The 27,831-nt window shown below is 35.8% G+C and overlaps 3 protein-coding genes across 7 annotated transcripts; 2 read left to right on the forward strand and 1 right to left on the reverse strand.

The window, feature by feature from the left end:
* Window positions 1-27,811, reverse strand: LOC134842730 (copine-9-like). 4 transcript variants are annotated; one of them, XM_063859193.1, is made up of 18 exons: window positions 26,528-27,811; window positions 25,229-25,269; window positions 25,104-25,150; window positions 21,383-21,486; window positions 21,198-21,237; window positions 20,410-20,486; window positions 20,042-20,095; window positions 19,158-19,325; window positions 18,691-18,837; window positions 18,437-18,509; window positions 18,278-18,331; window positions 18,137-18,198; window positions 17,751-17,903; window positions 12,513-12,588; window positions 4,542-4,669; window positions 3,761-3,863; window positions 2,929-3,060; window positions 1-463 (listed from the first exon to the last, which is right to left on the reverse strand). In XM_063859193.1, the coding sequence occupies exons 1-18, from the start codon at window positions 26,593-26,595 to the stop codon at window positions 179-181; spliced, it is 1,812 nt and encodes a 603-aa protein (XP_063715263.1). In that variant the 5' UTR covers window positions 26,596-27,811; the 3' UTR covers window positions 1-178. The 4 variants fall into 4 exon arrangements, with proteins under 4 accessions (XP_063715263.1, XP_063715267.1, XP_063715266.1 ...); XM_063859197.1 differs by lacking the exon at window positions 25,104-25,150; XM_063859196.1 differs by lacking the exon at window positions 20,042-20,095.
* Window positions 472-2,738, forward strand: LOC134842731 (putative phospholipase B-like 2). Its single transcript, XM_063859198.1, has one exon. The coding sequence runs from the start codon at window positions 750-752 to the stop codon at window positions 2,406-2,408; it is 1,659 nt and encodes a 552-aa protein (XP_063715268.1). The 5' UTR covers window positions 472-749; the 3' UTR covers window positions 2,409-2,738.
* LOC134842732 (uncharacterized) lies at window positions 6,808-10,885 on the forward strand. 2 transcript variants are annotated; one of them, XM_063859199.1, is made up of 5 exons: window positions 6,808-7,103; window positions 7,903-8,017; window positions 8,437-8,566; window positions 9,818-9,960; window positions 10,421-10,885. In XM_063859199.1, the coding sequence occupies exons 2-5, from the start codon at window positions 7,922-7,924 to the stop codon at window positions 10,589-10,591; spliced, it is 540 nt and encodes a 179-aa protein (XP_063715269.1). In that variant the 5' UTR covers window positions 6,808-7,103; window positions 7,903-7,921; the 3' UTR covers window positions 10,592-10,885. The 2 variants fall into 2 exon arrangements, with proteins under 2 accessions (XP_063715269.1, XP_063715270.1); XM_063859200.1 differs by having other exon boundaries at window positions 6,810-7,103; window positions 9,821-9,960.
* Window positions 27,812-27,831: the final 20 nt, after the last annotated feature.

Raw genomic sequence — 27,831 nt, forward strand, 5'->3', positions numbered from 1 at the left:
TCAAAAATTTATCATTATAAACGCATTTACAAGACTTAAACATCAAAAATATCTACATAAATTCAGAGCAAAGCTTTAGAATAATGACCAAACCAAACAGAAAATAAGGAATGCTTGTATTCAAATGATGATGCTGATGAGATTTGAAAGTTAATTATTTAATAATTTCTGAGTCCATTCATCCGTAATAAGGCGGTGGCGCACTTGCGTAATTGGGAGGTACAACTCCTCCCTGTGCTGGGGGCGCATTAGGCGACATTTGTTGTTGCATCGTGGGTACAAAAGGGGCGTGACCAGCGGGTGGAGGGGGCTGGTGCCTTGGTGGATTGGGCTGAATGCCATGTTTAGTCATGAAGGAGAGCAATTGGTCAGGCACTTCCATTAAGACTTCTTTAGCCAGTTTGGCCTGAGTCATCATGGGGTTCGTAGACTGGTTGTCGAGGAAGTTTCGCAAAGGCACGAACTGAAACATAATTCAAAAATACCACAACATTGCTCATATTGAAGGCACTCAACATACTAGAGTTGCTCGTAGTTACGGCGAGTTCCACTCAGTTGTTTTGATAACTTGATTCACGTGTTTTCTTAGTGCGATCTGGTATTACAAATTCCAACAATCCCCTCAACTGTTCAAATTGATTGATCAGTTGATCATAATCAGTTCAATAGTTTTGTAAAAACATCCCGTAGAAGATAAACCAGTTCAATATTTATGATAGCAACTCACTAACTAGTAGTCAACGTTCGCCATGTTTCTCAAGAAGCACAAACACCTTAGCGTCTTCGTTATAATATTTGTGGCATGGCACTTAAAACAAAGCCAGTGTTTCCACTCTGAAATATCCTTTATATACCTGGATGACCACGGCACACCTTTCGTCTCACAAGAGTCCCACGATAATGAAGTCGTCACTGGAACCTTTACGGACAAAACAGAATCCGAAGGGTTCTCCTATTTAACCATTGAAGCCAACTCTGCATTTCCAGATGAGGTTCAAGCATACAGTGCCGGATACATGGAAGGAATCCTTACTTCTCTCAAGATCAACCAGATGTTTAGCAATACAGGCGCTGGAGGTTGGCCTATAAGCGACAACGTCAAATCATTCATAGCCGAGAACTTGTATTTCATGAAAGCCAAGGTAGACAGAAATCAGGACCATTCGTATTGGTACCATACAGGACTGCTCATGTTCCAGATCAAAGGTATAGAAGACGCTTTTCTGGGTAACCCATGTAAGGTATCCAGAGACATAGACCCCATGGGTCCAATGTGGATGTTCCAGTGGCAGATGGGTGAATTATCCGACATCGAGACAAAGTTTGGATCCGTAGAAAAACGATTTCCATCTTTCTCATGTAGCGCTTTAGTGCGAAACCTAGGAAGTGATCTGCTTGCATCTCACGTTACTTGGGGCGACTATATCATGATGCTGAGAATCATCAAGAAAGTAACTTTGCCTTTCAGAATGAGTAATTCTGACAACCAAACCCTGCCTGCTGCAACTGTTCTAGAAAGTTCGTACCCTGCAATTATCAATTCAGTAGACGACTATTACATAACAAGTCAGAAATTAACTATTCTGGAAACTACAAATGGCATTCAAAACCGTACTCTGTATGACTACATTACAGCTAACAACTCGGCACCATATTTTGTACGCGTGATGGTTTCTAATAGATTAAGTTCTTCGGGCCAAGAATGGACAGACTATTTCGGAAAGTTCAATTCCGGCACTTACAACAACCAATGGATGGTAGTAGATTACAAACAGTTTAATCCGAAGGACTCGCAACCGATAAAAGCAGGAACCTTGCATGTTTTGGAACAATTGCCTGGTTTCATAATGGCAAAAGACATGTCCCATACGTTGGTTAGTAGCGACTATCAAAACGCTTGGGTCAGTTACAATGTTCCTTATTTCGAAGCAACTCAGCAGATAAACAACTATTCGGCGTACATTAACGAGTATGGTTTGTTCTACTCTCACGATCAGTGTCCTAGAGCAAACATCTTTCGCAGAGATCTCCACAAATCGCAGGATCTTAATTCAACTATAGCTCTCATGCGTTACAACGATTTCCAAAATGATCCTTACGCTAAGTGCAACTGCACGCCTTTGGGTTACAGTAGTGAAAACGGAATAAGTGCTCGGTGCGAGTTGAACCCTTTGAATGGTACGTACAACATAGCATCTGAAAGTGCTAGGTGTCACGGCGCAACTGACTTCAAAATAACGAATGCTGAGATGATAAATTCGCTGCAGATGGTCGCAATTAGTGGACCCACTCATTCTCAGCAGCCGGTGTTTGACTGGACACTTCAAGAAAACACCGCATGTAAGGGAATTTCGCCCGAAGGGCATCCGAAAAGATTCAAATTTGGACCTGTTTTGGTGGATATCTGATGAGACTGATGATTAAACTACATCATTGCATTCAAAATAAAGATGAAACTTTTAACTCGTGTAACCATATTAGTTTCAGCAATTTTTTTTCCAAAGAAGCTCAATGTCTCGGATTCAATTAGAGTAAGTAAAAAAGCCATCGTCTAGAAACATACATGAACTCATCTAACTGAACTATCTTTACATCGTTAGACGGTCATCTAAGAGTGTTTGATTGGCAAAAAAATTCTTAAAAAATTGCGATTTTAAGAAGCAGGTATCCGTCAGTGAAAGTAATAACTTACGAACTTTAAGACCTTTCGTTAAAAACTATATTCATTGTTCTTTAAATTGGAATGAAACATACTACGTCGCCCTCAGGCAAGGAGCATTGATCAGGGCTAGCTTCAAGCCACTAATTTGAAGACTGATTCAAAGATTTGCACTATAGGTTGATACTAACATTGATACTATCTAGCTTAAAGATTGACAAAAATAGCCCTTAAGTACTGCTTTTTGAATGTCCGGACTGTATATTTACCTGTACGATGTCCCTCTCGGCGTATCTGCCTCTAGAAGAAAGTCTGACGTCATCGCCGTCTAGCTCATCCATAGCATCAAATTGTGCATTGCCTACGCCCACTATGATGATGGACAGAGGAAGAGAAGAGGCCTAAAATTTCATAATAACAAGGATAGCCGGTTGCTGTACAGGTAGCATACATTTTTTCGCCAGAAAGATTGCAGTAAACACAACTAAACAAAAAGAGGAAACAAAATGGACAAAAATTTATTTCTTTTTTTTCAGTAGTGGGCAATCGAATTATGCAAAAATCTATCAAATGAGAAGCATTAATAGCTAATCTAGCAAAAAATCGTGTCATTCGTGAATGTTACCATTAGTTTAAAAATGGAAAATTCAGACCCGTTTTTTCGAAGCTCAGACATCTTTTTTGAAATGCAACTCACCGCTGAAAAAGCTTTTTATAATTCTACCTTTTAACTCTAGCGAGTTACTGAAAATCGTGAGCAAAAAAAACAAGGATAGCCGGTTACTGTGAAAGTAGCACAGAACGTTCCGATTAGTCTTAAAAATACAAAAAAAAGTTTGTTCAAATTAGTGTCGTTTTTTCTGCGTGGTGTGATAAAACGATCTGAAAGAAAAAATAGATTAAGAATATTCGGCATTTATAGTGAAAAAAAACTAGTTGAAAAACAGTTTTTGCAGAAAATTGACTAGAAAAACGAAAAAAAAAACTCGTCAAAAAATTGAGTTCGCTAGTGTAAACATTGAGTTCGCTAGTGTACTATTACAGAACTCTTTCAAGCTCGATAGTGCATGTAATATTAGTACCGAATTCCTCAATTAGTACCTGCACAATGGCGTGTTTTGTGTTTTCCATATCAGTTATTTCTCCATCTGTAATGATGAGTAGGATTACATAATCCTCCCCCGGTCTCACCTCCCGCGCCTGCCTAAACGAAATAAAAATGCGAACATCAAATAATTTAAACATTTGTTGAAAGTTAAGCCAATTGAAGCAAACGCTTAACAAAATGTGGATTCGGGCTCAAGGAATTCGGGAATAAAAATTTTCTAGAATTAGCCATAAGAAACCGAATAGAATCGTCTTTTATTAGACTAACATTAAGTTTTTCTAATTCTATCCTGATTTCAAAATACATTTAAGGGAAACCGTGCATCAAAAACGCCCCAAGATATCTCTACTCGAAAGAATGTAAGCTATGAAAACAGAGTAAAGCCAGAATAGATTCTGTAGTTTCAATTCAAGAAACTTTATGCGCAAACTCTCACCCACCGACTCCTGTAGAAAAATGAATAGTTAAACTCAAGTTGATATGCATTGGGTGCCTTTTGACCTTTCCAAAGTATATGTTGATTAAATTTCGAAGCTAATCGAATGAAGCTCTTTTTTCGATACCAATTCCAAAATCATATTTTTCTTTTGCCTAAAGGTTTAGGACTAATACCTAATAAAAAATTTAAACTAGTCCCATGTTGAAGTGAGCGTGAACATGCATATTAAAGCGCCTTTTAATAGTAAAAGTAGAATTTGAGGAAAAACTAAGTAACTTAGTGCACAACAGAATAATCAGTTTTTCAACCAGGAGAGCTGACTGGTCGTCACTTACGAGGCCACTTTGTTGATGATGGGGGCAAAATTAGTCGGTCCGTAGAGTTGGATACTCTGGATGCAGCCATGGTACGCAGCCAGGATTCCATCCAGACCAGCCACGAAAGGATTGGAGGGATTGAAGTTCTTAAATAAAATGAAAAGTTAACTTTTATCGGCTACTAAAACACTGAAAATCTAATGTGAATTCATTGAATAAGACTATATTCGTTCAGATAGTTATTAAAATTCGAATCTCGTTATCAAAATCGCCTCTCCTATCGTACCTAATAACGAATACCTGATCCAAATCCAATCTATAAAAGCAATAGACCGCTGCTGTGCAATTAGCGCAGAAAGTTTTGGCCACACTGGTTTAAGAAAAGAGTTCTTCAATTTCTTTTTGCTACTTTTTAGTCTAAATTACCTGTTATTTTTTCGAGAAAAAACTATTTTTCACAGAAGCGAAGCTGACCTTCGCACCACTTGCAAAGCAAAACTCGAAAAAAACAATGGTAGAAAAAATAGAAAGAAATCCTTAGTGGTAAAAAAAATTAAAACAATTCGGAAAAATATGCAAAACTATAAAAAATTGTTTAGCTCAAACCCCTCAAAACGCATTTACAAGCTCAGGACAAAAAAACTTTTTTTGCTCATCAAATAATGCAATATGGGGCCAATAAGCCGATGTAAAATATGCCGAAACCTATTAACCCGAGAAAAAAAAAACAAACAATGAAATTTTAACAAACCGAGTTGGTAAAATTACAACCAACATAAAAACATACCCAATCGAAGATTGGAAAAGAGTAATGAACGCAAGTAAACATTAAAAAACACTGACTTTGTTGAAAAAGTATCAACTTTCGAACTTCGAAAAAAATAGATGCCTTTTAAGCTCTTTGAATTTCTAGAACGATTTACGATTGGCACTTTTTTTGATAACATTAACCCAACTTGACAAAACTAGATCAACAGGTAAAGTTTTTATTCCACAGGCAATCTAAACATTAAATTCCACTTTCGAAACTATTTGGAGAGTGCTATTTACGTCACTTTCCACAGATGAATTTCAATTGAATTCATACATTCCTAATTGCATTCATAAATGCATCAATATGTATGAATGCACATCTGTAGTTATAAGAGTATTTTAAGACTTTTCCTCAAAACAAAACAAAAAAATTAGCAAGATCTATATAAGGGTCTTCACTACGTTCATTACTCTTTAAAAAACAAAATTTCAATAGGCCATATATTTGAAATGCTATCTCCGTTCCAACAGAAAGGCCTAGTGGATGAACGAGCCCAGGATCCAGGAGATGAGTCCTGTACCTAAAGTTATTTACGGCAAAATAGTCTAGTTCACAATTGCAATACCCTTGCTTATTGCAAAGGTAATTGTGGAAAAATGCAAAAATGGGTGGTAAGAATAACTGAAACAATGTTATTATTGCAAAAATTAAATTGGGAGCTCAGTCTCTCACCTCGTAGTATTCGTGCCATCAAGTGTTAAAACCGAAAAAAATCAAGCCAGTTTCTCGACACTGAAAGATTTTCGTTGAAATCCGAATTACGACCAAAATGGCTTTCATATGGTACCACACTTGACCCCTTACGAGCTTTGTTTGTAGTAGTCAGAATCATGTCAGAAACACTCACCTCACATTTACTAATTTTCACTTCGAGAATTGGTCGCAACAATTACCGTGCCATATGGTTCTTTAAGTCAGATTAATGTTACCCTATTTAATATTAATCGTTTTAAATTATAATTAATTTAAGTTTTTTCTATTTCCTTCAACATCTGAACATTCAGCAAAAAAGAACATTCAAACATTCAACAAATCCACATATTCATCAATCAGCTATCAATTTGCGCATAAATCATCTCCAATGGTCACACATCGATGGATAAAGACAAAAACACTGTCACATCGGAATCTCATAAGCCATACAGACGTGCGATTGTGACACCTCCCAATGACATTTTCAGAAAAGGACAAACAATCATTAGTTGAGCGAGCCACAATTTACCAGAACTCAATACAGCATGAAAAACAGTAAGAGGGTAATTATGCATATTGGGCTGCCTAAATGAAGAAGCAATCTATATTTTACAAAGGGAAAAAATTCCTAAGTTACACCAGATTTTTACTTTTCATTGAGAGCAGAACAGCTGCAGAAAGTATTTTGATCCTCGTCAATTGCTTTTAAATTTAAATATGTTCAAAACGTGATCTTATAACTTCATTTAGATGTTTCTATTTGTTTATTATCAAACTAAATTGAGAGCCACAACAGTAGAGTCGCGGAATTAAATTGCACCAAAAAAGCACGTGAAACATTTAGCCAAATTAATACACAGCTGAATATGGACTAATACCGGTCTTAGTCTTACCATTGCATTTAGTTTCTTCATATACTTAATTTGATAGACTAGTGTGGTAATTCTTAGAGACCTTTCAGCGTCTTAAACAAGTGATTTTTAAAAATCAATATTTAATAGAACGGGGTTAAAATTGAAGACTAGCTGACTTTTTGGAAATATCCAGTCTCCAATTATTTGACCTCACTCCAGGTTAGTTTAATAACATAAAAACTAGAATAACTTAATCGTTTTGCCCACAATAATTTTCTCCGAAGTATTGATTAGTAAATTGCGCGGCGAGCCATTCAAAAGTGTCAAAATTGATTTCAGATGCTCCTTATCCAACTAAAAAAATCGGGTGAACAATCAGTGTGGTATCTAGATCATATTAAACAACTTAAGATAAAGAAATTTGGGTTCAAAACAGGCATGCTGAAAATTCTTTCTCGATGCCAAACAACTTTTTTGCTATACACGTGTTTGCTCAAACTGGAAATTTCAGACTGAATTTCCAATCTAACTTTAGGAGTTTGGAAGGCATCGAACGCTCTTATTTATTGGTTCTTATGGTTCATAAACCAATTCATATTTTTTCTTTTGTGTCGTAATAAAAACATGCATGATCGGTAAATTCTACCAGCTGATATTACTAGCCCAACAACTGGCTATGCTTTTTTATTGAAGTGTTTCTTTGTATATTTCTACCCATAAGACAATTTCTCCAACTTCATTAAAAAACTTTTAAAAAACCAACAAATTTTGTTAAATAACATGAGACCAAAACTCCTCCGTAGTCAAAAACATTCGAAAAGATACAAAATTCGTAGTGCTACATTTTAACACCATTTATATTAACTCGCTGCACTTTGATACCCAGTCGAATATCTCCTTTTCAACTCCTACTGGTAACTCCTTTTCAGCTGATTAAATTCAGGATTCAATTCAAACTTTTGATTAATTTTTGATTCAATTCTGATAGTTTCTAGGTTTCGCCATCAATTCTTTTCAGCCATAGAACACACACAAGAATGGTGGCCAAAAGTGGCAGTAGCATGAGTGATAAGACAAAGAAAGTGGAGGTGCCCTTCAAGATGACTCATATAGAGGAAAACCTCAGTTGGAAGGTGAGTTATACTCATAGCAGAGAATAGAAGATTTTTTCATGGCAGACACAAAATTAAGTCATATTAGCCAATCATTTTTCAGAACTCAAAAACCTGAAAGAAAAAGACTTAAGAATTCAGTTACAGTTATGGACTTTAGGGCCTCTTGTTGATTGGCTCTTTCTGCCATTCGGTCGTTCTGCTATCAGAACAGCTCACAATACATAGCTCTAGGCTACTATTCCTGTATTTTCATGTCAAAGACACCGAGTAAAAGAATGCATCAATTTGAGGCAAGCAGCTGTTTTGTTTTAAAATCGGTATTTCATAACTTTGTTTTTCATAACTTGGTTTTTTTGCTATGTTATTTTGGGACATTACGTAACATTTTAGGACATAACGAAACGTTAGTGGTTATGATTGGCTGAGTTGGCGTTTAGGTGTGGAGTGAGCAGCTGGCTAGACAGTACAGCCAGGTGGACATGTGGATCATTGGGGACCTGTCTGGCAAAATATGGGCACAGAGCATTAGACAACAGAACCCACTAACACAACCAGAGGATACTGAAGGTAGAGCTACTTACTAATAACATTTATTCACGCCACTTTTTGATGGTAAAATTCATTTAAAATTTGTTGTTCAAACCAAACGCATATACGTGACTTCCGGGCTTAGCTTTTTTTTATTGAACATGGTTTGAGATTTTCATGTTTTCTGAAAAAACTAATCGCCATTTATGACTCGGTTTCAATGTTTTGCGCCACATACAATTTCAACAAGAATAGCCGGTAACTGTGCCAGGGTTGCATGATTAAAATCAACTTGATTTAAATCGGATTTTAATCGTAGAATAAAAATCAAAAAAATCAACCCTTGTGTTTTCCTACCGAGTGCCGCGGTAAACATACAACCCAGCTTGCAATTTTTACATTGATTACGTACTTCGCTCTTCATAGCATACTTTTAACTAGAAAAGTTTTTCAGCACTTTCGGATTTATCCATTCCAGTCTCAGAAATTGACTGGGAATAGAAAAATATGGGTAACTTGTGTTCTTCTTTCGGATGCTGAATCAGTAATTTTGCGTAAATTAATTGATTCTTGAAACAAAAACGTTTCCAACAAAAATCAAAAAAATCAAGGTAAAATAATAAAAATCGGATTTAAATCAATCGAGAATATACATCAGATTTTTATGCAACCCTGAACTGTGCAAGTAGCACAAAATGTTCCGACCATATTCTTAGAAAAAAAAAACAATTTAAAAAACTATATTTTCAATTTTTTGTGCGTGGTGTTATGAAAGAATCTAAACAAAAAACTGGAACTTAAGAAATTTCGAAATTCATAATTAAAATGGGCAAATTGGATGAAACACTTTTGTAGAAAAATTACCAAGAAAACAAAAAAAACTCAAGAGAAAAAGAGTTTACTTCCCAAATGTCGCTAAAAACCTCCAATAACAACTTTATTTTAGTAAAAACTAAATCTTCACGGCCTAAGTTCAGCAAAAAATAGGCTATTGTAAGCCTGCTTGCTCGAATTTACACTAAAATTCAAAAATTTTCAACCTGTTTTTCCCGATACTGGGGGGACACTTTTTTGGAAAATTTTATATGTCGTTGGAATCACGACTGAAAGAACTTTAATATGATATATCACTCGACCTGTTCCCATTATTATTGATGGTACCTGATTTTGCGTGGAAAACAAAACGAAAAAAACTAAAAGACTGATTTTTCAAATGGTCGGAACAAAAAAAAACCGAAGTATTCAAATTCTGCCCGATCTCTTCATTTGAAGGCAAATTTTTATGCTAAGCAGGAGAAGCATCGGAAGTTACAATTCCAATCGGAGCTGTGGAGGAGAGTGAGACCCAGAAGAGCATCAACGGAGTCAAGAACCAATCCCTTATCCGCAGCACGGGAATCACCCTAGGCGGCGAATACCTCGGTTTCGTACAGGCTAGTGATGCATTTGAAAGAAAAAAATTATTAATTTTATTTTAAGACAATACTTCAAATCGATCAGGTTGATTCAAAGCAGCAAATAAAAAAGGTACCCACTCATCGAGATGGATATCCAAAAGATTTGAAAGGCTCTAAGGACAGATTAAAAAATCATTAGATCGAAATGAGAGCCCACTTTGTGTAAAGTGAAACTTTCGAGTAACTTTCTACGAAATAGCCAGCGGAAAAGATTTTAAGAAACTCTAGGTGCCCAGCCCAAACAATGCGTGATTTTTTTTTATTTTCTTTCATTTCCCGAATTTCATGGAATGAGATACATCATTGTTTAGTTCTCTTTATTCCTAGAAACTTTTATGACTGAAACTATTTTAAAAGTTTACCAAAAAAATCCACGCTCTTACCAAAAGAAAATTCAGTTTTAATTCACACTTTGAAATGTTCAATTTTGCTGCAGGGCAACAATACCAATATGGCTACGTTTCGATCGGACAAAGCATGCGCGGGAGTGACTCTTCTCAGGAACAACTTCATCATCGCCATCTCTTTCTCTTCAGAGTCTTTCCCGCCCAAGTTCTACCAGCAGGTCAAACAGGCCGCAGACTCAGTCAAACTCCTCTGGTACTAACTAGCCCTTGCAGGATTCCAACCGAATGAAAAAATAATTTACGGGAATACTAAATGAGAGCATTACTATCGAGTACAAAAAACATGTTTATAGATCAAAGTTCAGGTTATTTGCCCACGAAATAACAATTACTAAAAAGTTGCCCTTGACCCCATGATTATAAAAGCTTTCGCAATCAAGCTTCAAAGGATGCTCTAATCAGTCTGAACCCAATGCCAGATGCTTTCCTCTTGATTTTATTGTTGATAAATCAATTTATTTTAATAACCAGGCAATAAAATCTTAGTTTCAACATGATTCGGTTTTTCGACAAAAAACTCTGAAGCAAAGATAAAAAAAATGAAAGAAAATATTCTCTTCTACAGGAGCCAAGAAAACTTAAGACAGCAAAAAACATTACCATAACATAAGACAGGAAAAATGAGATTTTTGTTAACAAATAAATTTTTCCTAACAACTTCACAAAATTCATAATCTGGAGAATATATATTTTTTTCTTTATTCTAAGACATCAAACAAATCTTGTGAAGTTCAACCATAAGCATGCAACCAGAGAAATAACCAAACATAGCCAACAGACAGTTGAAAAAGATTCAATGAACGCAAATAAATAGAAAAAAATGACGTATCGAATTTTAATGAAAAAAATAGATGCAGATAAAGTTCTTTGAATTTCGAGAACAACTAATAGTTAACATTTTTTTGATTAAGTAAACCCAATTTAACAAAATTGGATCAATAGGTAAAATTTTTATTTCGCTGGGAAATTCGATAATTAAATTCCACTTTCGAACTAGAAGTCGATCACTTTTTTTCCTGATCTTTATGCTATCGCTGTTCGATATTGGAATTCGACTTCCTTTTAACAAAGGAAACGAACTTAACTCAACAATAAATCAGAAGTCAAGCCGCAAAAAAGTAACTTAGAGTTTTTAACCTAACGAAATTCATCGCGAGCTATATAACAGTCTGAAGTACGTTCATCGACTCTTAAAAAAAGCCCAGCACTGACCTTATTCAAATACAAGGACGTTTAAACGAAAACAAATCAGCTACACGAAAAAAAGGTTCTTAGGCCAAAAATTAGTTTTTTGAAAGATTAAATTTCCATTTTTTTGAAGGTCACTGAAAACTTTCTAAACCGGTCGCTCTCAGTTAAGAATTAAAAAATAGCCAACAGACAGTTCGAAAAGGTTCAATGAACGCAAAGAAACAGAACAAAAACACTGACTTTTCAATCGAAAAAAATAACATCAACTTTCAAACTTCAAAGAAAAAATTTATGGCCTTAATGCAGCTTGAATTTCAAGAACAATTAAACATAGTCACTTTTTTTGATAAAATTAATTCAATTTGAGAAAACTTGGTCAATTCAGTTAGGAAACCTGAAAATTATAATCTACCTTCGAAATTAGAAGTCCATCACCATTTTCGTGAATTTCACAAATTGCATTTCTTTTCAAGAGGAAAGGAACTGATCTCAAAAAGAAACGAAAATTCAAAAAGCGAAAAATCAAACAACAAACAAAATCATCAAGGTCTATAAAAGGGTCTTCATTACGTTCATTGACTCTTAAAAAAATTCTTAGGATCCAGTAAATAGCGTTCCTACATTGAGCACAACAATAAATTTGCCATTTATTATTTTCACTTTTCAGTGGAGCAAGTTTTTAACGTGAGAAAAAACTAGATCCTGGTTACCCTTGCATCTTGCAAGGGTAAACATATTAAATCGAGAGGAATAAAAACAAAACAACTCTATGACCAACGGAAAATTCGATTCGTTAAGCAACATTTGTAAATTTCACGGTTTTAAAAATTTCAGTTTTCGTCTGAAAAATTAACAGGTCGATAAACGTTCGCGGAACACTTACATTACAGTATTCTCACTCGGTTTTTCGATGTAATCTGTTTGACTCACCACAGCAAAGTCGTGCGACACGATTCCATTAGGAGGCAGCCTTGCACCGAAGCCATACACAGGAAACAACTTGTCCCTAAAAACATTGAACAGTTTAGAGAAAAGATGCACTTCGCATATTCGAGCGTCACAAAAGCTTCACACAGATGATTTCAAGAAAAAAGCGGCAATTTAACTCGCGCATTTATAAATATTCAAAGCCAATTTTTAGTAGCTCAATGTGCCAATACGAATTGCACAGATACTCAGCGGAGCTTCGAACCAATTGTGACCCATCGCAAACATAGCATGGCAAGCTAGCTAACAAAAAACAATTGAGTCTCAAAAAAATAATAAAATCACAACTTTCTCGAATGACATTCATTGTGAAGAAAACATGTCAAAAAAGGCGAGCGGCAGCAATAAATAATCACTGGAAAAATAAGGAGCGGTAACTTAAGGGTAGACGTTAGATGAGCCGAGAAAAAATGATTTCAGAAACGTAAATTGTAAAAATTTTTGAATTGAAATTGACTTTAAGAAGAATATCTATTACCAAGAAAATATATGTTTTTCCCTAAAACAACGCAATACAAGGCGACTTAATCGATATAGCAACCCAAAACGCTTTAAGCCGAAAAATCTTTAAATTAAAAAAAAACACTTACTAAGTACCTCTAGCAATTCAGCAAAAACATATCACGGCAGCTAGCCTGAAAAAAGGACGAAAACTGCGGACTCAAAAGAAAAATAACAAAGCAGAAATAACTTTTTAACGTATGTCTCGAATGCGTTTCAATGTTAGGAAAATGCTGATAACACAATTGCCAGTAATACATGCGTTGAAAGAAATTTATCAAGCCGTATGTATAAGGAACAGATAAAAAGAATTTTTTCTGAGCAACATCGTTTTGCACCTAAGGGAGTTCCTCAAATTATCAGATCGCGCAACCAGCAGGACTTTTGAAGAAATCGGACGAATATGGGAATACCGGTGTTCTCGGTGACGGTAAATTTAGACCCACCGTGGCGTTTCAAGACCTGGCGCGAACAAATCTTGATGGCGGTAACAGTCAAAGAGAGCGTCGCCCAGAATTATTACTGAAGTATCTGAAAGTGTTATTGGAAGAACCACATCCGAGACAAAAATCTCCGAGAACTGAAAGACATACTCGCACTGTGGACTAAGTCCTGTTCGAGAACGAATAACGAATAGCTAGAGGACCAAAAGTAGGACATAAAATCTAATACTATGAAAATCAGAAAATACTTGTCTCAAGATTGTTCTTAGCCTTAGGAGCATAAGGCAAGAAGAGATTCTTGCAAGAAAAACCACCATGTTGAAATATCCAAAATGAAAAATAAAAACACGGTGGAATTAGCAAAAGAACTTTTTGAAAATGTGATAAGTGTGACATACAAAATGTACAAACTATTCACTCGGATGCAAGAACATGGGGAAATACAAGAAGCATGTCCTGACATATTAACTTCAGAAGCAGCTAGATCGAAGCTGAGAACTTTTGAAGACGAGTTAGTGCGCGTCCTATTCATTTCGAGAATGGGAGATGTAACATTACAAGACACTTTAACTCTTCAAACGCTAAAGAGGTAGTTAAAAGGGCAATAAAATTCGAACATAGCAAAAAAAACATGCATTACAGAAAACAAACACAAAAAAATGCTGGAGCAGTAACAACATCAAACTCAGCGATGAAGATGAAACAATGCGATGGGGAAAATATGCAAATAATGCAACAAAGCAAACCATTTCGCAAAAATGTGCAGATCACAACAAGTCAGAGAAACAGAAGAATCAGAGAGATCAGACGAGGAGTGTAACTAAGTAGTAGAGGACTTCGACTCTAGTGAGGAGTTTGCGATCAAGACAGGAACTATGAAAGTGGAACAAATCTCAAACTACGTGCAAACAAGAATTTTAAGAAAAACAAACAGGCTGGTTAACTCCAACCAGGAAAAGGTCATAAAGAAAATTGATATCAACCGTATTTTAATTAAATGAAATCCTTACAATTAGTAGTCAAAATAGACTAACAAATAATTCAGCTAACAGTGTACACAGACAGCCCGGTTTCCTTCTTGAAGGTAACGACGAAACAAACTCTAGACAGTTCAAGAATCCAAAACTTATTCTGGCGAAGAAGTTGAACGCCGAGAGAATGTGAGGATCCAGCAGACCAAGTCCTGACTAGGATTCCCAGAAAATTGTGGCTGAGCTTTCGAGAAAAAATCATCCTGTGAGCGAGGGGATGAAAAATTTGACCCTCCGTCAGGGTGTTCAGTCAATTGTAGACCATCGTAAAGCAATGACTGAAAACAAAAAACAATTGCTATTTTTCTATAGAGTCGAAGCTGCAGCTTTGCAAACACAAAAGAGGAGCGGCACGAAAACTGTGAGCTTAAAATGCACAACGCAAATTTTACACACAGGCAAAGCTGCGCTTCGCAAATACTTGCCAGAACACGACCAAAAAGCAGCTCTATTAAATGAAATAAGAAAAAGCAGAAATAAACCTCGAATTAGCGAAAACTCGGCTACGTGTAGGATTTGAATCTGCGACCTACGGCAATCAAGAGATTTTGAGTCTCACGCACTGTCCATTCAGCCACGCAAGCTTAACAACCGACAAACACTAGTCACGAACAAAGCAGCTACATATGCTAACAAACTGCCAATGCGATTCAGCACCAAATACAAACAGACTCAATTTTGCAAGAATTAATTTGGAATATAACAAACTGAAGGCATCCACACTAACTTTGCATGTAACATGAGCATAACATTCGAATGTCAAAGCACATGCTACGAGACAGCTGTACATTTGCCCCAAAAAGTCATGAATATTTGCGACTTAGGTTTGACATTACCCTCCCCACTGTTGGTCCTGCATTGAGCAGGATCGGGGGCAAATTAAAAAAAACTTAGTTTGGAAAAAAAAGACGGTTCGTACTAAAAACTTGCTTCGCAAGTGTAATTAGTGAGAAATATTGTTGAATTTGAAAACTTAAAGCACTTACACCTACTTAGCATGCAATATACTAAACCAATTTGATAACCCAGTTTTTAAATACAGAAGAAACCAAAATTAAGAAAAATTGTTTAAGATTTCAGGGAAAAAACAAGAATTTGCTATAACAAAATATAAAAAGAGACTTAAGTTGTATAGTCAAATGGAAACTACTATACAGCAATGACTGAAAACAAAGAAAAAAAGTTGGCTATTTGCAAGACAGAGGCGAAGCTGCAGCTTCGCAAACACAAGAGAAAAGCGGCACTATAAGCTTGAGCTTTCAAATGCACAACTACAAAAAAACTAATACATAATATAGCGAAACGTAAAATACTAAAGGGCTAAAGCACCTACGCCTAGATAGCATACAAAAAGTTACCTCAATTTGAGACAAATGGACCAAAAATTTTCTGTTACAGAAACCAAGATTCAATAAAAAAAATCGGTTGAAGTATTTGGGGAAAAAACAAGAAATTAACATTACAGAATAAAGAGGGAGAGTTAAGTTGTATTGTCATATGTAGACTAGCGTACAGCAATGACTAAAAGCAAAAGAAAAAGTTGGTTATTGGCAACACTGGCACATCTGCAGCTTCGCAAACCCACGAACGAGAGAAAGCGGCACAATAATCGGGAGCTTTAAACTGCACAACACAAATTTGACATCAAATATTGTGGGTCTTGATTAACTAAAAGCAGTTACAATTACCTAGCACGCAAAAAGTTGGAAAATTATTATTAGTCGGGCTGCCAACTTTTATAATAATCGAAGATAGCCAATTGAATATTGGAAAAGAGTATTGAACGCAATTGAACATAAAAAAAACACTGACTTTGTTGGACAAATCTCAACTTTCGAACTTCAAAGAAAAAAATAGATGCCTTTTAAGCTCTTTGAATTTCTAGAACGATTTATGAACGGCACTTTTTTTGATAACATTAACCCAATCTGATATTTTGTTATACCAGAAAACTGGATCAATAGGTAAAATTTTTATTCCGCTGGAAATCTGAAAATTACATTCCACTTATGAAACTTGAAATCGTTCACGTTTTTTGGCGCCTTTTCTGCAGATGAATTTTAGCAGATTTACTTTCAGCAGATGAATTCCAACTGAACTCAAAAAGTGCATAAATACCTAAGTTCATTCACAAATGCATCAATCTGTATGAATGCACATCTGCAGTTATTAGAGACTTTTAAGATTTTTTCCTGAACAGAAAACAAAAAAATCAGCAAGACCTATAAAGTGTCAATGCAGCCTCCTGATTCAAAAGTGCTACCTAAAAAATAATTTTTATTTGTGACTTAGGTTGGAAAAAAGTTGCATGGTACTATTACACTACGCTACCTTTATTTGAATATCACAGAAAGGCGAAGCTGAGCTTCGCAAACACTAGTGAGAACACAGCAAAAAAGCAACTTTATAAGGTAAAAAAAAGATTTGCTACGTATGGGCTTTGAGCCTGCGACATCGAGAATTCTCGGCCACGAACGCTTAAACACATTCAAACACTAGTAACAAAAATAGCAGCTACATATGCCAACAAATAGCCAGTGCAATGCAGCAAAAATGGCACCAAATACAAATAGACACAACTTTGCAAGTAATAGTTTCGAAAATAACAAATTGAAGGCATCCACACTAGTTTTGCATGTAATAAACTGAAACGCATAAGCCACATTATGTATAAATTATGCATTTCAAAAATTGAGTTGGAAAATTTCTGAAATCGAGTTTTTATTGTCAGGTTGTTTGAAGCAAAAAGCTTTTTTTTTCGGTTTATTTGATGAGCTAAAAAATGTATCAACTGTGTTAACTTTTTACTATTCGAATATCATAGCACATGCTATAAAAAAGCCGCAAAGGAACCCGAAAAGTGGTACTAATATTTGCTACGTAGGTTAGCGCTCATTAAATTCTCTAGTGTAAAAACAATTCGCCATTAATTATTCTTCAACAATTATCTTCACAGGTAACTAGCCTGTGTTTGAAGGACCAGTATTTTTAGGTTTCATACATGCTTATAAAAACCAAGCATTTCTATACATGGGTATTATTTCACCACCCAGTACGAATGGACAACTACGCGCTTCTCGGTTTGATATGTTATTAGCAGGCAAAAATCTAGTACCCGAAACAATGACCCTTGGCAGAAATTAATTGATAATAGCAAGTGTAGCGATCATCTTACAATTATATCAACAGCACTTTGGGCAACTTACGTGTCATACTGCTCGACGACCTGGCCCACACTCATGAGTGCAGTGGCGTAGTGGTTGGGTCTGGACGAGTCGAGATAGTGTAGACTCTGGAAGTTCCTCGGATCCCCATTGCTCGCTGTGAAGTCAATCGCCACAGTAAACGACAGTTGAGTGCTGAAAAGACTCCATTGTAAAAACTGTACTTAAAACGAAAAAAGTGCCAAAAACAATTAAGATAGGTGGCACAAGCGAGCAAACTAGGAAGTGCTAGCAAATTTCACGGTCTAGGAGCAACAGTCTGGTTGAATTTTTTTCGTGGCCGCTTTGACCTGCATTCAAATTAGCAGCACTCTTGGCCTTGATTTGAATCAGTTATTAGTTTTCCGTAGAATCGCAATAGAACTAACCCTCCAGCAATGTAGTCCAGGAAAGAGTGCACTTTCTTGACCCCACATCTGTTGAAAGTAATCTAAGAAAAAAACACTATATATTATTTAGTGAGACTTTTTTTACACCTTATTAATGTATTTATACGTCATAGAACTTACTGTTCCAGAGTTTTTGTAGCTCTTCTTTTTCTTCTGCTTCTCTTTATTGATTAGCTGCAAACAAAAAAAACTAAGTCTGATGAACAAATCACACCAGCTAAGAATAAACTATGGATGAGGTCAAAACTGAGATGCTTCAGATAAGAAAACTCAACTCACTTCGTACGTGTTTTGTGCATTGCCCTCGGATATCCGTCGTACACAAGTCTCAAACTCGCCCATGTAATCTACTCTAAAACAGAGGCAATGATAGATTCAATCCAAGAAAAGATTCGAATTTTGTACCAGGCTTGGACTTGTAGCTTTGAGAAAGCTTTAAAGTTTTTGCAGACTAAAATGCACTAGTATGGAAAAGAAAAAGGACGTTTCTGACTATTTGAAAACCGGATACAAATTCATTATTTGAGACGTACTTCCCACTGCTGTTCCAGTCGTAGCAGATGACCTTGACAGTTCTGTCTATGTCTCCATTACACAGTGTCTGACTCTTCACCTCAAATGGGGGCCAGTTAGGGTTCAGAGTGTTCTTACACACTTCCGTCCGGTGCACTACTGTAAAACTAAAACGGAAGACTTTATTGACATACCGTTAGAAAAAGTATTCTTCATGGACTTTAAGGAAACCCACAAATTTGCTTCAAAACAAGTTCAGAAGGATGATGTAGCCATTTAAGAATACGGGCCAAGCACTCAAACTAATATAAAACTACACTTCATTGGGATTGAACTTTGAAGCAAATGTTCTGTAACAATATTCTTATCAGATAAATGACAACAGCAAACACGCGGAGAACCACGTAGCCACCTTTACGCCCTTTGAAAACGTAGCCACCTTTATGCCCTATTTACTTTTGTATAAACATTCTCTTGTGGTACTAACGAGTTGTCCTCGTTGCATCTTAAGAACTCTAGGTAGGGGTCACTCTTGGACAAGCCCCAGTCCATCTTGTCCAGGCCCTTCCCACTGGCGTCTATGAAACAGACGTCTTTGCACGAACTCAACTCCTCCGCTCGGATCAAAATGGTACCCTGGTTCACTCCCGGACCACTAAAAAAGGTCAACCGAACTGTGAAAACTTATGATCGATACTATTTTTATCGAAGAAGACCTGATCTAATTTCAACAAGATAGAAATCAAGATCCGGATGAAATATAAATCAGTTTTTTCAAAAAAACTTAGTTAGATAAATTCGTTACCCACAAGGCTCCTAGTTCGTGAGAACTGTTAGTTACATAAAGTTATGTTTATACACAAAAAGCTGGAATAAGCAAACGAAGCATCAGAATACCATGCATCATCTATCACAGAATTAAAGCACATTGATTAACATCCACCGTACAAGACGATTTCCAACCCAATACAAGAAAACAAAATCGCAAACAGAAAAACATCAAGTATCAAGCAGAGGCGGATTAAGTATTTTTCTGTATCTGCGTGGGAGGGGGGACTTTTCACACACCTTAATTTTTTTTGAATTCAAGTGCAGAGATACCAGTGCCGAAAGAGCCCTTTGAGAAAATCTAGTATTTGGTATTCGGAGGCGCCAAGTTCCTGAATCCGCCCCTGACATCAAGTACATTAAATTATTATTAGAAACGGTGGATGAAACTTGATATATTGGACCAAGTTAACATCCTACCCCTAAAAAGTTTTAAGAGGGGGGTGTTAACTTCGTTATCAGGTGGAATTTTTAGCCAATCAGAATCAAGTATTTGAAAACAGCGAAAACAATGAGTTAACAATTAAGGAAGGATTCACTTACAAAAAGTAGCTATGGTCATTAATTGTGGGTTGCTTCTGCTGCACCTCCGACTCACTATACAACAGACACGCAACACAGTTAGCCCAAACCAGACCAGGTCAAGTCACGTAAGCAACACGAAGTCCAAAAATTCAGAGAAAAGCCAAAAGAATTTAGTCTTAGAATAGAAATATAGGTATTTGATTCAACGTATTAGGTAAAGGAAAAGTGATTCAAATTGAGAAAATTTGGAAATTCAAAATACAATGAAAAAGAAAACAACCCGTTTTAGTCTGTCGGCTGTAGTAGATACATGTGGTTGAAAATAATCTCATCGAAAGAAACAAGGTATGGCGAACGATTGTTTGAGTTTGACTAGAGAGACTGACCTCAGTTTGAGGATGGTCCAGCCCTTCGTGTTGGTCACAATCTGGCCCAGGTCAGTAAAGGCTCTTCCGAGGAAGTCCTAGCACCAATTAAGCAAGAAAATGAGCAACTGAATTCAAATGCTCTTCCTGATTTGAGCATTAAAATGGAGTGATAGAATTTGCGGCTGGAAGAGAGTTTTTTTGAGGACTTGCGTGGAGTTTGGCAGCAGAAGCAACTGAGGTGTCAAAATGGACAGACCAATATTTGAATTACTTTTATATTAAAAATAATAATAATGCAATACAAGTTACACTTTAAGCAAGAAAGCAAACTCGAGGTAAAAAACAGTAAGATTAGGGCCAGGACACGAATCGCACACTCCCCAGATATGTAGTTTTAAACATCAACAATTAACCATCAATAACTTTCAACTAGCAATCCACTCAATATTTCAATACAAGCACTACAGAAACCACAAAGCGCAGTGCATCAAAATCTAACAAGACGGTTGCCAGTAGAATGAGACAATTTATGTTGCACAGTGCACTATACGAAAGAACGAGAGATAGGGGCAAGAAGTAGGATAGGGGAGGAGTAAAAAAGGGGACGCACCTCAGTCGCTTCTGTGCCGATCCTCCCGGGGCTGCCAAAATCTCACCCAGCAGGAACTCTGCCTTGCCAGCAAAGTCCTGAAAAATAGGCATAAGTCCTGGAATCTCAGAGCTATATTCAAAATGCCAGATAAGCAACAGTTGAGTTTCTTTAATATTCGGCGAAAAATAGCATAAAGTGTGTCTGTGAAACTCACGTGGTCTGAGAGTTTTCTACTGTTGGAATCAATGTCATATCTAAACATCAATAAATAACATTGAAATTATAACTTTTTAGAGGTCCAACAGCCAAGAAACTAAAACGCAGAAAACAACTTCATTACCCTTCATTTCTGCTACCACAAACCTTGCTTTCAAGCTGCGATGATCTATTTTTACTTACACTTCAAACTTGAGGTTTTGCCTCTCCTCAAAGTAGTAGGTCATCTGAAACTTCTTCACGAAGTCCGGGTTCAAATTATTGTCTATGCATTCCGTACGGCCCAGCTAAAAAACTCACTCGTATAACACCCAATTGACCTAGATTCAAATTTACGCCACAGAGGAGAAGCGGAGCTTCCCGTCACTTGCGAAACAAGACAAACATTAAAAAACATGAAAAGCCAAAAAGTTATAAAATATAAAAAATCTCGATTTAAAAAAAAATTGGTGAACCAAGTTTTCGAATGTCTCGATAAAAAAGGGGGTCTGAAAACTAGAAAACTACTGGAGGATGAAACAAGCAATTTCAGAATTGGGCTTTAGCCAAAACCTTAGTGGTTTCTCTACTAAATAAGAGCGAAAATTTTTGAGAAATTAGAACTTTCCTTTTATCCTTGGAACTTTCCTTTCTTTTACAAAAAACTAGCGTTTAACGCACCTTCGGTGCTTCGAAATTGCTCGACAACTCATAAAAAACCGCATATATTGGAAACAACATCTGCAAACTTTTAATGTACTCTGACTGCACCCAATTACAGGGTTGGTAATTTCGAACTTTAAATTTTTTTTAAATTCCCATTTTAAAAGCGTCATCTCGAAAACTTAATGGGCCTCTGGGGAACTTTGGGGACCAGATTTTCAACCACTGAGAGTCCTTGAAAGCACCCTACTATAGGGTTAGGAATCCAAAAAATTGTGAATTTTTTTAAACCTAAAATTCCCGAAAAAAAATTGAAAAAAAAACGTCTTATCTCCGAAACTAAAAAGATTTGAGCATTCATATTAAGAGGCAAGATTTGAGACGCCTGGATGTACGCTGACAAAAAGGTTGTTTCTTCATCAAGTTAGTAGTTTCAAATTTTTTGAATTTCTTTGTAGATAAGTTTTTTGAGAAATTTTAAAAAAATAAAAAAACGTCACATCTAGGAAACTAAAATAATTTGAGCAGTCGCATTTAGCATTCGCATGTGGCAAGATTTGCAACTCTTTAGAGTACCCTGACAACACCGAACTATAGCGTTGGGAATTTCAAAATTTGAAAAATAATTAATTTTGAACTTTATGAAAATTTTAAAAAATCACAAAAGACGTCACATCTCGAAAACTACAAAGAATTGAGCAGTCATATTTGGAGGCAAGATTCGCAACTTTTGAGATTACTCTGACAGGACCAAACTACAGGGTTGGGAGTTTCAGACTTTGCGAAAAAAAATTAAAATAAGTTTTCTGAAAATTTTTTGAAAAAATCACAAAAAACGCCATACTTCGAAAACTACAAGGATTTGAACAGTCAGATTTGGAGGCAAGATTTGTAATTCCTTAGAGTACTCTGACAGCACGCAACTACAGGGTTGGGAATTTCAAATTTTGAGAAATATTCAATTAAAATTTTCTGAGAATTTATGAAAAAATCACAAAAATCATCAAATCTCGAAAACTACAAGGATTTGAGCAGTCATATTAGGAGGCAAGATTCGCGATCCTTTATAGTACTCTGACAGTACCCAACTACAGGGTTGGGAATTTGAGATTTTTATAATATAATCATAATTTAGGTTTTCTGAAAATTTTTGAAAAAATCACAAAAATCATCAAATCTCGAAAACTACAAAGAATTGAGCAGTCATATTTGGAGGCAAGATTTGTAAATTCCTTAGTGCATTCTGACAGCACCCAAGTACAGGGTTGGGAACTTCAAGTTTTGTAAATTATTTCATTTGAAATTTCTGAAAAAATCTCAAAAATCGGCTTATTTCGTTAACTAAAATGATTCGGGCATTCAAAATTGGAGGCCAAATTCGCAACCCCTAGTTCGATATTGGGCTGCTTAATTGAAACTCGGTTAAGTAACCACTAAAATCAAATTGGAAAATCGAAAAAAATTCTTAACCATTGCAATATACGATATAGCTTAAACATGCAAAAATAATACGTTGAAAAAGCTTAAACATGGCGAGATAGTGAAGCCCGCATTTAAATATATAATAGATTTTCTCTTATAAAAAATTAGGTAAAAAACTCGACTAGACTTTTTCGAAAATCATAGTTTTTTCCGTTAAAAAAATTACGATTAGCTGCTTATGCAGAAGCAGAACAGGCTACTCAAAAAAAACGGACAAAAATCTAAACTTCGATTTTTCCGAGAGCCATTAAATTTCGCGTAAAAAGTTCTATGATTTGAAACCAAAATGTCAAAATTGATAAGGTAGGTTTTGAGAAAATTCAAAGCTTCAAAATTTGACTTTTCCGAGAGCGATAATTTCTGGTGTAGACAAATTTGGGAGAAACCGCCACTGCAGAAGTTCCCAATACCCGTTCCCAAAATCTCAGATTTGGAAGAGTCGTTTTTCTGGGGCCAAAAATTTATGCGCAAAAAGTGTGCGCTGCCGCTTCCGCGGGGGAGCTTCCAACAACATTTCTATCCAATTAGCCTAAAAAATCAGTTTTGGGAAACACATTTTCAAAAAACGATAAAATTCCAAAAAATATGGGTCAAACATTTTCCCCACAGACTTTTTCGAAGGCTGTAGACAGTGTAGTAATTTATAAAGAGGCTAAAGGATTATCCAGGCTCTCCAGGGATTAAGCAGTTTTTCCATTAATATCCCTTTTTTTGAAAATTAGCAGAGAAGCTTTGAGAAAAACAACATTTTTGCTTGAAGAAAAAACAATCCATGCTAAAAGAAAAAACAATCCAAAACGTCTTATAATAATTTTTCACAAAAAGGCGAAGCTTTGCTTCGCAAACTAGCGAGAACACGACAAAAAGCAGCTTTAACAAATGCAATTAGAAAAGGTATAAATAAGCCTCGAATTAGCAAAAAGTCGGCTATGTCTGAGATTCAAACCTGCCACCTTGAGATTAAGAGTCAAACACACTAAGCACTCAGCTACGGAAGCTTAATAGTAGATAGAAGATTAAAAAATAGCCAGCACAAATAAAGCAGAGAACAGATCCTATGCATTTTCCAATTTTACAGTGAAGTTTCCAAATGAGTAACACTTTTATTTGCGAGTTAGGTTAGAAAAAAAAGGTTCGTAATACCACACTAAGCTGACGCTAGTTAAAAAAACCCAATCACATACATTTTCATAATAGCTGCTTTTATCAAACAAGAATTCCAGGCAAACATGGCAAGTAAAACAATTGAAATTCTAAGTAGTAATGGAAAAAAACTTATGAAGCGAAAACAAAGCCCTAAGGGAACTCGAAACTTAGGGTGCACAAGCGACCGCGTTACATTCAGGCCAAAGGCAAAGAAAAGGAACCTGGAGGTTGTTAAGGTTGAATAATGAAGCAAGTTCAATTTCTTGAAAAGAAAAAAGTTGTTTACGGGAAAAACTCTAGTTCCCGATTAAAAGACACTTGCTCTCGCAAGTGTAAATAAAAGGATGCATTTCAAAAGACAAGTAACATGCTGCAGCGTTCAAAAATTGGACGCTTTATTTTTCTATAAGATTTTCTATGCAAAGCTACTCGATAAGATCTCTTACAATTACCAGTGAGATGTTTACTTCATTAGCTTAAATACAAGGAAAACTTCATGTTAAAATGAAAATAATCTTTACCAGGTATCATTTCAATTTTTATCTTCAAAGCTAAGCGAAGGTTTGACTCCGCTCGAACTTGTTGCATGATTCAACAATTCTCGTAATATAACGTTAACAAACAAAAAAAATACCTCTCGCCAGGAAGTTTTCCCGAAGTCTTGCACAAACACCACAACCACTAAAACAACACGTACACGTTCAAAGAACAAATTACACGTGGACAGCAACAAAACATGATAGATTGCTGAGTACTAACTTGGATCTGATTTGGAGAAGACATCGGCGTCTTTGAGATTCCTGAAAAAAAAAGAATTTGCTTTTGTTCCGACCAGTGAAAATGGGGAGGAACTTAGTATTCGGGTGTTTTAGTTTTTTTTCTTTTTTGGTTTTCCACGCAATCTCAGGTACCACAAATAATCATCGGACTGGGTTGGGTGATATATCATATTAAAGCCCTTTCAATCGTGATTCGAACCACCTTGAACATTCCCAAAAAAATATTCTAGGTCGAGAAAAACCGGTTCGAAATTATTGATTTTTCATCTAAAAGGAGTGAGCAGGTTTACAACAGCTGAACTATGCCTAATTTAGGCCTTAAAACTTAATTTTAAGCAGCTAAAACTAGTTTTTGGAGTTTTTCAGCTTCATTTTGTGAACCAAAAACTTTCTTGCAAAAAAATTAAAAACAAAAACTTCATTATTTTTAAAGCTTTTCTAGTCAATTTTCTACAAAAATTTATGTCCAATTTGCCTTAATTACTATGACTGTATAATATACCTAAATTATACTTTTACGTCAGATCCTTTTATCACACCAAGCAGAAACTACACTAATTTGAAAAAAAAACTTTCTGAACCGTAGTTTTCTAAAGACTATGGTCGGAACATTCTGTGCTACTTGCGCACTAACCGGCTATTCTTGTTTGATCTAGTTTTTTCTTTCAGTCATAAATTTTTTTAGTCATTAATTTTAAAAACTTTGCACTTCTACTCCACAACCGATCTGATTTTTTTTTCAAAAAAATAATGAGCTTCCTTTCAACATCCGATCTGAAATCTTTTTCTTAAAATAATAAGTTTTTTGGTGCAAAGCGTACCTTCAAACCACGTGGAAAGGAGACTATGAGTTGTTAAAGTTCAATAAAAAAGCAAGTTCCAAATTCTTACAGATTTATAAGAAACGTTCTTTACATGGAAAATGACTAGTCTCGCAGGTGTAAATATATTTCATGATTTTATAATGCTCAGAAAATCTACGGTAGTATCCAGCGATTAAAAGTTCCATTTAATACCCCTTTCGTTCAAAGTTGCTTTCTTTATTGGTTAAACTTAGCTGCAATATTGGAAATCGAATTCAGAATTGATGAAATGACTAAATTCACTAAAATCTAATGTTCGATGTCCGGAAAATAAGCAGGTTAACATAACATCACAAGCAAATGATTATCAAAATCATATGGTTGAATGGAAAAAAATAAATTCAAGCTAGCGTAACAACCAGTTACAAACTGCGATACCTCATTTCTTGTGAACAAAATTCACGTAGACTATTTACCTGCAGGACACGCTGATCTCCACCTCACTTTGAGGATTTGAAGTTCCAGGTTGAAACTGTGAGGCCATAACTCAGCCCTTCGGGGGGTCAAGAGGTCAAATAAATATATCTTCTTGTATTCCTAAGGTCAATCAGATATGAATCTAATAACGTTTAAGCTACTCAATTCAGGTGTAAAAATGTTAACAGTGGCAATAAGTCAAAATAAGGAAGCAAATGATCAAATTTGAGACTCTAAGGGCAGAGTAATAGTACTGTAAGGCTGAAACCTATTTTGCTACAAAGCACAAATTATACAATTCTGATCCGACTGCTGGCTATTTATAATTTGTAGAGGCTGCAATGGTAACTGCAACTTGGATGGTAACACAAGTGTCAAATGGTATATGAAACAGCAGAGGAAAACAGGACAGGTAACGTAAGTAACAACAACAGAGTCTGGTGTATAGCTATACAAATTAGATCAGACCTATAAAACCTTCAAGCCAATAAGGGTACTACCGAAAGGGCTTTTCAGGGAGAAAATGGTAGTGGTTTATAACTAGGTTATAACTGGATTATTGTGACTCGTCATTTAACACAATTCAAATCAAAAGGTTCAAAGGTAGTCAGTATATATGATGTCCAATATCCGCACCAATTTTAACAAATATAAATTTTTATTACCACATCAAATGATGCATAGTAGTAATAGCATTCATTCATATACTGTTTTGTTGTAACTTGATTAACTTTGAAAAAATCTTTTTTTTAATATATCTAAACCAACAAACTGTGACGTAATGCGCAAAATAGAAACTATTACAACTATTCAATAATTTTGCAAACAGAAATGTATATTTGTAACGAACTTAGTTCATGAAGTTGAATTCGTTGAGATAAAACGTTATTACTTCAAGGTTGACTAACCATCAAACTATTGGCTATATCGGAATTTCAATTACCACATCACAGCTGTGACAGCATACCAATGAACATGTCAAGAAATTTACTAAATAAGGAAGATTAATATGGATAAGTTTAAATTATAAAGCTACGAAACTTCAGTTGAATTTCAGGGTCTGTTGAACATTCGTCCTCAGTTTTCGACTGTCAACGTTTGACCTGAAGTTTTTAGCAGTCACGGCTGACGTTTGAGGTATTCAAATTTTGGTGCCGGTACGCTAGTTGTCGCAATAAATGTGTAAATATATGCCAATTATATCTACATACAGAGGTGTTCTTAGCTATTGTGAGGATGACAAACTGAAAGTGCATATGTACCTGAAAACCATTAGCATCATGCAAATCATAAAAATGAATTA

This window comes from Symsagittifera roscoffensis, chromosome 3, assembly GCF_963678635.1.
Source record: "Symsagittifera roscoffensis chromosome 3, txSymRosc1.1, whole genome shotgun sequence".
NCBI classification, from domain to species: Eukaryota; Metazoa; Xenacoelomorpha; order Acoela; family Convolutidae; genus Symsagittifera; species Symsagittifera roscoffensis.

Excerpts from the sequence above, each read along its gene's own strand:
- LOC134842730 (XM_063859193.1), bottom strand. The coding sequence starts at position 26,595 with ATGGCCTCACAGTTTCAACCTGGAACTTCAAATCCTCAAAGTGAGGTG. Across the intron at positions 20,096-20,409 it reads TGGACCATCCTCAAACTGAG|TGAGTCGGAGGTGCAGCAGA; the intron begins GTCAGTCTCTCT and ends TCTGTTGTATAG. Across the intron at positions 18,199-18,277 it reads GCTACAAAAACTCTGGAACA|ATTACTTTCAACAGATGTGG; the intron begins GTAAGTTCTATG and ends TTTTTTTCTTAG.
- LOC134842732 (XM_063859199.1), top strand. The coding sequence starts at position 7,922 with ATGGTGGCCAAAAGTGGCAGTAGCATGAGTGATAAGACAAAGAAAGTG. Across the intron at positions 8,018-8,436 it reads AGGAAAACCTCAGTTGGAAG|GTGTGGAGTGAGCAGCTGGC; the intron begins GTGAGTTATACT and ends GTTGGCGTTTAG. Across the intron at positions 8,567-9,817 it reads ACAACCAGAGGATACTGAAG|CAGGAGAAGCATCGGAAGTT; the intron begins GTAGAGCTACTT and ends TTTTATGCTAAG.
- LOC134842731 (XM_063859198.1), top strand. The coding sequence starts at position 750 with ATGTTTCTCAAGAAGCACAAACACCTTAGCGTCTTCGTTATAATATTT.